At 52.1% G+C, this 10,392-nt stretch overlaps 1 protein-coding gene across 1 annotated transcript; it reads right to left on the bottom strand.

Annotated features, from left to right (window-relative positions):
- Positions 1–281: 281 nt before the first annotated feature.
- LOC308252401 (histone-lysine N-methyltransferase SETMAR) lies at positions 282–5,558 on the bottom strand. The gene is made up of 2 exons (XM_080677020.1): positions 5,378–5,558; positions 282–3,077 (listed from the first exon to the last, which is right to left on the bottom strand). Exons 1-2 carry the CDS (start codon positions 5,489–5,491, stop codon positions 2,277–2,279), a joined length of 915 nt encoding a protein of 304 aa, XP_080533146.1. The 5' UTR covers positions 5,492–5,558; the 3' UTR covers positions 282–2,276.
- Positions 5,559–10,392: the final 4,834 nt, after the last annotated feature.

Below are 10,392 nucleotides of genomic sequence, written 5' to 3'. Positions count from 1 at the left end.
AGGAAGAGGTGGGTTTCGGGGGCGAGGGGGGAAGGCTGGGCTCGCGGGGGGGCGCAGGTCCGGGGGAAAGAACGGAGGTCAGGGGCCCTACCTGCGCCCGGGTGCCAGGCTCCGACCACGGAGAGAACGCAGCCGGGGAGGGCGACGGCGATCCCGTGCGGAGAGTGGACAGGGTCCTGTGCCCGCTGGGTGGGCAAGCAGGTGGGGGGCCTCCCCGCGAGGCCACGTCCAGGGTCTCGGGGAAACGAGGCTGCAGGTCCTCGCTCTGCTCCCTGGGCTGGACACCCGCCTTGCCGGCGAAGGCGGTGTGGGCCGCTCCCAAGTCAACGCTGGTCTGGGTTCCAGAATAGTGGTCAGTGCTCAGCGCGGTGGCGAGGAAAAAGCCGCATTCCCTTTAGGAATTCCATGTCACTGAAACGTTCCGCTTCGGGCATCTGAGGTGAGCCCGGGCCGAGTCCCGGGGGACCGCTGAGGGTTTGGGAGCCAGCCCTGTATTTTAGCCACAGCGGGCTGGGAACTTTTTTTTTTCTCTGAAATGGTTTTGTGTGTAATGTCCCCCTCTAGTGGCCAGATTGTTTTTTGCTGTTTTGTACCAGTGCTGTCTGGAGTTGAATTTTTTATAAAGGGGTACTGTGGATTTTGGGGAGGCTAAAGGGCGGGGTAGGAAGGGGTTGCAAAACTTTATTCCATAGGAAAAAACTGTCCTATGGTTTCTGTCAGTTCCAATCTCTAGATTTTAGAAAAATATATTTTATTGATTTTTTTACAGAGAGGAAGGGAGAGGGATAGAGATTCAGAAACATTGATGAGAAACATCGACCAGCTGCCTCCTGCACACTCCCCACTGGGGATGTGCCGGCAACCAAGGCACATGCCCCTGACCGGAATCGAACCCGGGACCTCCCAGTCCGCAGGCCTACGGTCCATCCAGAGCCAAACCGGCCAGGGCCCAATCTCTAGATTTTTAAGGAGAAGGTGGAGATGGAGAATGAGTTTAATTTGTTGAATAATAAATACTACAGTATTGGGCCTAAATGTTTTAGCTTTCAAAACATCTAATAAACCTCCACAAGTAACATTTCTGCAACATCCTTGCTTTAACAAAGGAACTGAGAGATGTTTGCTCTCCCACGAGTATTTTTTTAAGGACAGGTTTTTAAGAAGTTTTTAGAGAGGGGGGGAAATATCGATGTGAGAGCGCAACATCAATCGGCGGCCTCCTCCACACCTCCCACCAGGGATGGAGCCCGCAACCCGGGCATGTGCCCTGACTGGGAATTAAACTATGACCTCCTGGTTCATAGGTCGACCACTGAGCCATGCCGGCCAGGCAGCACCCCCCAGAAGTTCAAATGGAAATATACACATCCATTCCCTGTGGTGGCGTTGACCGGCCTGTGGTATTTGATGTTACCGACTCGGGACGAGGCGAGGCTGTTTGGAGTTTGGAATGCTTACTCCAGAAGCTTCGGAGCGTAGCCAAGTATACAGTGCAAACCTCTCAACTGCTTTCCTTTTACGACTTTTGGTTGTATCCACGGGAGTCACTGTCCGGGCCAGCGCTTTCCCGACTGGTGGGATGCTCGGGTGTTCGCTGGTGATAAGCCGCCCCTCCCCGACTCCTGTTTAGAAGCAGGTGAGACGTAAGACGCAGGCGTGAGACAAACGGCAACCACCGTCAGCTGATTCCACTCAGGCTGCTGGCAAGCAGGTGCGCAGGCCGGGGTTCCTTGGGCCATCGATTTGGTGCCCGCCTGGAAAACCAAAATGACAGCGGGGGAGCGGCTACTGCTCACCTCAAAGCCAGAGGGCAGACCGGGGCGCCCGGGGTGTCCCGCGGCGCCTGGCACCCAGCCTCCTTTTGGTTCTGCTGTGTGTGCTCCTTTCCAGGGTGACCTGGGGTCCAGGGCGCATGCCCCCGCTCCAGCCATCACGCATACATCCCAGCCAACTGGAAGGAGCAGGGGAGAAGGAGGGAGGTCTCCTTGAAGGACTCACCACTTTGGCGTTTGGTATCTGGTTCTCTAACTGACTGGGAAAAGTGGCCCGTTTTTAGCTGGGCAGCCGTGGGTCCAACTGAAAACAATGCCATCACCGATGGGAGAAAGGGAACCGGCTGACCCTGCCACCGTCCTGAGCGAGACTCACCAGCCTGCCTCCCCGGGGTGCGGGGTCGCTGCCGGCCCCGGCTTGCTGGAGGGCACCCCGGGAGGGCCAAGCCATCCACTGGCCGCCTCCTCGCTCTCCCACTGAGAGGCCCCGCGTGTCCCCATCCCCTACGTTGTCCCTTCCTGAACCGGGGCCGGCTCTTCGGGGGTGCGGTACAGGGACGCGTCGTAGGGCAGGAAAGCGGCGCAGGACGCGGAACCACAGTAACAAGGTTTTCTCGGTTTCCCGCCGCCTGGCCTGCCTTCGTCTCCCCGGTCCGTGCGGTTAAGAAACCTTCCCGAATAGTCGTAAGAGAGCTCTTCTCCGGGCGAGATGTCTTTGGCCGCGAACAGCGCCAGCCTGGGCACCATGGAGTCCACGCGGACTGGCACCATGAGCAGGTTGGGCTCACAGGAGTGGTTCAGGAACCTCCCCACGTTCCCCACCCGCGTGGGGTCCACGAACGTTTCCATCACCCGCCCGCCGGCCACGTGCTCCCGGACGGCGATGATGTAGTTGGAGTCGTGCTCCGCTTGTCGCTGAATTCTCCTCTGTGCTTCGGAGAACCCCAGGACCTCGCCGGCGTACTCGCAGACGAACCGGCCTCTGGGGATGAACGCCAGGGTGCGCAGCCCCCAGCCCTTGCCGTCCGTCCTGAACACCTGCAGGGGGCGCTGCAGGCCCCGCTGGACCACACGGTTCCCGCAGTGCCCCGGGCACGGGCACAGGGCATTGCACTCGAAGACGGGCCAGGTGCACCTTGCTGCCGACCCCAGGTCCCGGAGGCGCGCATCCTCATCGTAGTTCTCGTGGCGGAGACAGGAGCAGGTGCCGGGCACGCAGGGGCGGGCGAGGCAGGTGCACCCGGGGAAGGTGATCTCCGTGGGGTCGGCGTCGGCTCCGGGCCCGGCCACGTGGTCAGGACTGTACTGCAAAACGGAGACAGGGCAGTGAGCAGGAGGTCACACCGTCACACCCGGCGCAGGCAGCTTGGGGCGAGCGACTTCTCTTTCCTACACATCTAAGTAGAACAAAGAAGCTAACAAAACACAGCATGTTAAAGTATGTCTGAAACCGTAACTCTCCAATTTGAAAGATAAGATTGGGGCCCTGGCCGGTTTGGCTCAGTGGATAGAGCGTCGGCCCGCGGACTGACGGGTCCTGGGTTTGAGTCTGTCAAGAGCACATACCTCGGTTGCAGGTTCCCTGGCCCTGGTCGGGGTGCATGCAGGAGGCAACCAATTGACGTGTCTCTCTCACATCGATGTTTTCTGCCTCTCCCTCTCCCTTCCACTCTCTCTAAAAATCAAGGTACGTGACCTTGACCAGAATCGAACTCAGGACCCTTCAGTCCATCGGCTGATGCTCCATCCGCTGAGCCAAACAAGCTAAGGTGAGAGTTCCAAGTTTTGTTTTTTTTGACAATAAACTCAAAGAGAAAATTTCTTATAAGCCATGGTCACCGAAGAAGCCAAAATGGAGGCGGGAGCCAGAATATTGAAGGGCAAACACTCTCTCTAAAAATCAAGGTACGTGACCTTGACCGGAATCGAACTCAGGACCCTTCAGTCCATCGGCTGATGCTCCATCCGCTGAGCCAAACAAGCTAAGGTGAGAGTTCCAAGTTTTTTTTTTTGACAATAAACTCAAAGAGAAAATTTCTTATAAGCCATGGTCACCGAAGAAGCCAAAATGGAGGCGGGAGCCAGAATATTGAAGGGCAAACACTCCTCCTTGCCTGTTCTCAGGTGCAACGTCTCCCTTCTCTGAACTAGGCCTGCTTAGCAGCATGAAGCTGGAATCCGAGTGGCACAGACTAGGGCTCTCTCTGAAGGTGGCCCAGTGTCTTCAACACCTAGGTCTCAAGGGAAGGTGTGGTCCTGAGGTCTGGGGTGCGGCTTGGCAAGGGGTCAGGCTCCTATCTGTAGCACCGGGCGCGGAGCAGGTGCCTTGGAATATTTGGTTGCTTGATGGCAGCTCTTTAATAACGTCTGATCAGAGGGCCGGCTGACTTTTCTGAGTCCCGTTCCGTATCGAAACCCCGGGAAATGAAGTAGGACGCCGCACAATTTTCGGGGCTTTTAAAACTCGGGCCTTGGTCCTGAACCCTAAGGAAGTGCCGTGAAAATCTCCATTCCTTTTTTGGTTGTTTCGAAACAGCAGCTACAAGAATCTTAGTACTTGGCCTCTGGCCCCATGAGTTTGTTTTTGCTCCAAGCGGCTCTTAGGAAACTGTGAGCCAGATAATTCTTTTCAAGGGCAAGTTGAGATCTTAAAAAAGGACGTTTCAGCCAGAAAAATAGCTAGATCCAACTCTTAGTTCAAGAAAATCAAGTCTTTTTTTTTCTACTTAGGTTTGTTTCCGATCGGAACATTGGAATGTGCTTTTTTGCCTTTTCACCACAGTACGCCAAAGCTTAACTAGACACAAAGTTATTTTTCACTCGCGTTCCTCATGCCTTAATTCTTGTGTGTGCGTGTGTGCGTGTGCCTTCGAAGGCAGGGCTTGGGGCTGTGCTGACCTTCTATGAGACTGCCTTTTGTGCTCCATGAATATCTGGGAGCAAACGAGCTGAAGGCACTTGTAGGCTTGTCATTGACTATTTCAAACAGGTTTTACCTTCTTTAAGGCTATAAACTTGTGGAGGAAGTGATCTTTCTGTAGCTCTGACTCGACCCAGAGTTCTATGTGTAGCCAGCCAGCTGGAACAGGAGGGGGGCGGGGCGGGGGGGAGACTGAGTGTGTCTCCTGTCATTTATGCCCACCAACTGCAGGTGTGAGGATCAATCACAAGGCTTCCTCCCTCCCTCCCCTTTGATAGCAATCAAGTGCTTTCTATCTGCTCCTGCCGACTCAAGGGCAGGAACGGTGTGTTGCCATCATTTTATCTTATATGCCTAACTTAACACGGCGCCTGGCACATGACAGACACAATCATTCGTTGAATATAGGAAACGCCTATCGGTGTTTTTGACCAGGCACTCCACAATGTTTGGTCTTGAATAAGCTTTAACTGCCAAGGTAGTTTGACAGCACGCCAGTCATCCGCACAAGTAGGACCACGTGGGGCGACGCGCGGCAAGGGCCTCGGTCTAGCCCCGCCCCCTACCTGTAGGGCGCAAGCCCCGCCCAGGTGGCTGCGCGCGCAGCGCCCCAGGCCGTCAAGTCCCGCCCCCCTACAAGAAGGCGTGGTTCCGGCGCGACTCTGAGGCCAAGCCCCGCCCTTACCTGGAAAGGTCCTGGCCTCGCCCCCGGCGGCCACACGCTCACAGGCACGTTCTCCAGGCCGCACGCGATGTCCAGGGGCTCCGTGGGGGCCTCTGGCTCTTCAGACGCTGCCATCACGCAAAGCTACTTCGCCCCGTCTCGTAGCGCCTGGGCCTAAATGAGCGCGAGCCCCGCAGAGCATGCTGGGAGTCGCGGTCCCGCAACCCCAACGCCTCATGGGAGGTGTAGTGTTTTCCCCCCTCTCCTGTCACAAGTGGCTTGTGAAGTCAGGCTCGCCCTCTGTTTTAAGCCAAATGCACAACAAATAATACAAAGCCTTTAAGGTAGGGACCGAGCTTTGCGGGCACAAAACGAAGTGCTTGAGTTTTCCCCGGGAGCCGCGGGGCGGGCTTCAGAGGCGAGGTCCTGGGTCCAGGTGTCAGGGCCTCCAGGTTTGTGTGTGTGTGTGTGGGGGGGGGGGGGGGTGCCACGTGCGCGCGCTCGGAGGAGGGGCCTGCACCTGAGTACCTGGAACTGGCGAGCAGGTTGGGTCTCTGTGTCCACGGAGTCGCTGGACCCAGGGCACAGCATCAGCCCCACCAAAGCCCTGCCCCAAGGTCCACCTGCTCGGGCCGAAGCCCCTCTGCCCGCAGCTTCTAATGTCCCTTCCTCCTGCCTCAGTCTCCCCGCAGCGTGTAGGTGGGACCCAGGTCCCGGCCAAGATCGAGCCCGCAAACCTTGGCGTGTGGGGATGACCCTCTAACCAGGCGTCCTCAAACTATGGCCCGCGGGCCACATGCGGCCCGCCGAGGACATTTATCCGGCCCGCCGGGTGCCGCTGCCTGTCCTGCTTAGCAGCCGACTCATCCCGGGCCCGCAGTGCGCATAGGAATTTGTTCATAGTTGTTTTTTTAAACTATAGTCCGGCCCTCCCACGGTCTGAGGGACAGTGAACTGGCCCCCTGTTTAAAAAGTTTGAGGACGCCTGTGTCTAACCCACCCAGCACCCAAGGCTGGAGCAGCTTAGTTTTGTTTTGTTTTGTTTTGTTGTTGCTGCTAATCCTCACCAGAGGATATTTTTCCATTAATTTTTTTTTTTTTTTAGAGTGAGTGGAGGGAGGGGGAGGGACACAGCCATTTGTTGCCTCCCACACGGACCTGGACCAGGGCCAGGGTTGAAGCCTGCATCGGAGATACCAGAATCCAACCTGGACCCTTCAGCTCACAGGCGGATGCTCTATCCACTGAGCCAAACCCACTAGGCGCCGTGGTTGGCAAACTGCGGCTCGAGAGCCACATGCGGCTCTTTGGCCCCTTGAGTGTGGCTCTTCCACAAAATACCACGGCCTGGGCGAGTCTATTTTGAAGAAGTGGCGTTAGAAGAAGTTTAAGTTTAAAAAATTTGGCTCTCAAAAGAAATTTCAATGGTTGTACTGTTGATAATTGGCTCTGTTGACTAATGAGTTTGCCGACCACTGCCTAGGGCACATCTTCGCTTGTTAATAACTGTCACTCCCAGATGTTGAATAGGGGTGGTGTGAACACTGGGTCTCCCTCATCAAGTAACTTTGTGCAAACGGAACCAATTTGAAGAGAACAAGGCACAGTAGTTGATACTTTTAGGGGTTTCAGTTCAACTCGTTGACTATTTTTCTTCTGAGACGTGCCAGCCCCACACAGGCCATCACGGGGTGAGCTTACTGGCAGTCCTGTTTGTATCACACAGCCCCTGAGCCTGGTCCACGCTTCGGACCGCTGGCTGCATACCTGAGTCCAGTTGGGCCAATCTGATTCTCTTAGGAGTAGCTGAGGCCAAAGAACAGCTAAAACTGTATAATTTGGGAGTGAAGAGGCAGCTTTAGTCGGTATATCGATGGACAAGCAGAGAAAAGTCAGTCTTCCGAGAGAAAAACGCAGATGAGGGATAAGGAGAGGACTTAGTTCCTGACACCTGTCCCTTTTCAGTCCCGATCCTTTTTGACACGCGTGACATTTGTATTCTTGTAACACATTTTCCCTCGGGGTTGGGTTACGTCAGTGTGGTTTCTGCTCTCCAAAGAATGTTGACCAGTGAGAACGATGGAATTATCACCATCATTATTATTAGACAATGTGGGCTGGGTGATCAGCTACTGTGCAGAGTTAATGTCTATGAATTTTTGTTCATTTTGAAAGTTGGTAAGTTTAATGTTTTTTTAAAAGTTGGTAATTTTTTTAGCACTTTGCCTTTCTGATGTGTCTTCACTAAAGAATGCTTCCCAAAAATAATAGGAAAAGAAATTTATATCAAAAGGTAGTAAAAATACAAAATTCCTACTCAGTGGAAAGGATAATGTAGTAATAAGAAATAATAGTCATATTGCACATGATACGTGCCTGATATTGTAAAAATAGCAAAATAGAAAGTAAATTGGACAGGAAAAATGTCTTTAGTAGGTGAAATTTTATGTCAAAGTGTTTGACATGTGGATCATTTTGCAATAACAGAAAAAAGTAGCAATGGATTAAAGTAATGTGGGAGTTGTATTTTACAAAATTATGGTCCTGCATTCTTTACACTTTCCAGAAATAGTAGTTTGTGTTCTTATGTTTAACTGCTACTAAAAATACGTTTTCAGCGGAATAAAAAACTTGCATCTGGTCCTATGTGTTTATCATTGCGTTGTGGTTTAGTGAGATCCATAATTTTCCTTGTTCATATGAATACAGAAGCGTCAAGATTTAATCTCATTCAGAATATTGTTAGGGTAAGTGCTTTAGCTGTCAAGTAAATATTCAGGATTGATGGTCATAGAATTAAAACTCCTACTGGTGTGCAATGCAAGGGGGATTGTTGGTAATAGGCTAGGAGATGACAGAAGAGAATTATGTACTTCCTTCACCTGAAATGCCACCAGCAAGGAATTAATTCCACTCATCAACAACATCTGATCAAGTTTATTACCAAATACCGTTACCACGGCGATGGGAACAGACTCCCTCTGTTTGCAACTCGACCTTGAAAGGCAGTCTTCCACACGGCGTCAATTCCACTTGGGAAAGAAGCATTGCCCGTTGCCTCTAAGGCTACCTAGCACCTATGAACAGCACGGCATGATTTTTAAAAAGGACTACATATTCCTTCTCCTCGTTTATAAGAAGGCGCATGGGCCAGCCTCTTGTACTTCAAGTTTTGAAAGCAAAAATGTGCAAACTTTGAAGTTTAGGACCACCAGCGTCTTGTTCCAGAGAAATCTTGTTTCAGAACATTTAAACCCCGGTGTGTGCCCGGCCGGTGTGGCTCAGTGGTTGAGCATCAGCCCTTGAACCAGGAGGTCACAGGTTTAATTTCGGGTCAGGGCACATGTGTGGGTTGCAGACTTGATCCCCCGTTGAGGGCATGCAGGAGGCAGCCAATCAATGGTTCTCTCTCATTATTCATGTTTCTTTCTCTCCCTCTCCCTTCCTCTCTGAAATTAATTTAAAAAATCTATAAAAATAAACCCAGGTCTAGGCGGGCGTCTACAGAATAATTTCACCAGGTACGTACCCCCAGCTATTATCTGAGACTGGAATTCTTCTTAGGGATCATGTGACATTTCAGCTTTAACTTAGAGTTCTATGTTCCTGCAGGTTCTATGTTCTGGACCCCTGTTGGCATTTTCACTCTGGTAGCTCCCAATCTATATAATTTGGAAGGAGAAAGGAAGTGGAACAACAAAACCACAAAACCCAAATAAGACCCAAATCTAAAGACTAATGCAAAGACTCCTCCTCCAGGGCCCAAGACTAACGTGGTTAACGTAGCTGGACAAACATCAGCGACTTATACTGAGTTTCAGATGTTTCCACCAGGAAAATTGGGTATGAAACACGGAGGAAAAGGCCCTCGGGTCTTTCCTTTTCTCGGAAGTGTTACTGCGGTGAAGTCCCCGCCTTGCTGGGGGTAGGTGCCTCTCCGGGGAGCGTTGTCTCGCCCACACTGGCCTCCAAGGAGACCTTCCCAGTGTCTGGCTGCAGCGCCTGACCTCCCATCCACAGACCTCCTCCCCTCCTCGTGCAGGTTGCTGTCTCCCCGGAGAGCTTTCAGAACTCCAGCATTCCTGGTGGTGGAAACAGTGGCACACACACCTGTTTTATCATATTGCTTCCCTTCCTGATAAGGCGATACCTGGGGCAGCCCGAACTTGGCGGAACAGGTGAGGAGGAGGGGACCGTGTATTGAGCACGTCCTCCATCCTCTAGCCATGCCCCCAAATCTCCATGATGATGAGAATGTTCTGTCTCTAAGCTGCTCAGCACGCTGGCTGCCAGCCACATGTGACTATAGATTCCTTAGTATGACGGAAGAACTGATTTTTAAATGTTAATTCATTTAAATTTGATTTAAATCGTCATATCGTTAGTGGCTACTGTATTGGGCAGCACACTTTAGACACTCTGCTGAACAGCACGTCGATTTCTTATTTAATCTCTGCAACAACTCCTCCAAGCACGCGCCGTTAGCCTGCTGCACACGCTCTGGGAACGAGTGTACAGGAATCCAGTGATTTTTTTCCATGTGTCACACGTGTGTGAGGGGCAGAATGGGATGTGGGCCTGCGCTTAGCCACGTGCAGACACCGCCTTTCTTCTAGCTGCTGCGGAGGAAGTAACGGGGCACAAATCACGACATTAAAAAGGACACCCAGTATTTCATCTTGTTTGAAAGTATAGTCACTTAGGTAGTGAGGGGCATTACGTAACTGGAGTTTTTTTGTTTTTTTAAAAATGTTTCTTAACGGGCTGTGCCCTTGGGCTTTGAGAAAAACAATCGGGTTAATTAGTCCGCTTCAAAGGAACACTTTTTCCCCCCTTTCTTAAAAAAAAATACTGAATGAGATTACTGGATGAATATAAATGAGCAATATAAACAAAATTCTTTAAAAAAATTCTTTATTGTTGAAAGTATTTTATATGCCTCCTTTCCCGCCCCCCCCCCCCCCGACCTCTCTCAGTCCTCCCCTGCCCCCCAGCCCAGGCCTCACCCCCCTATTGTCCGTGTCCATGGTTATCTT

This window comes from Plecotus auritus, assembly GCF_963455305.1.
Source record: "Plecotus auritus genome assembly, chromosome: 6".
Classification (NCBI taxonomy): domain Eukaryota; kingdom Metazoa; phylum Chordata; class Mammalia; order Chiroptera; family Vespertilionidae; genus Plecotus; species Plecotus auritus.
Note: the sequence above shows the minus strand (reverse complement) of the source record. Positions and strands in the feature narration are given on the sequence as shown.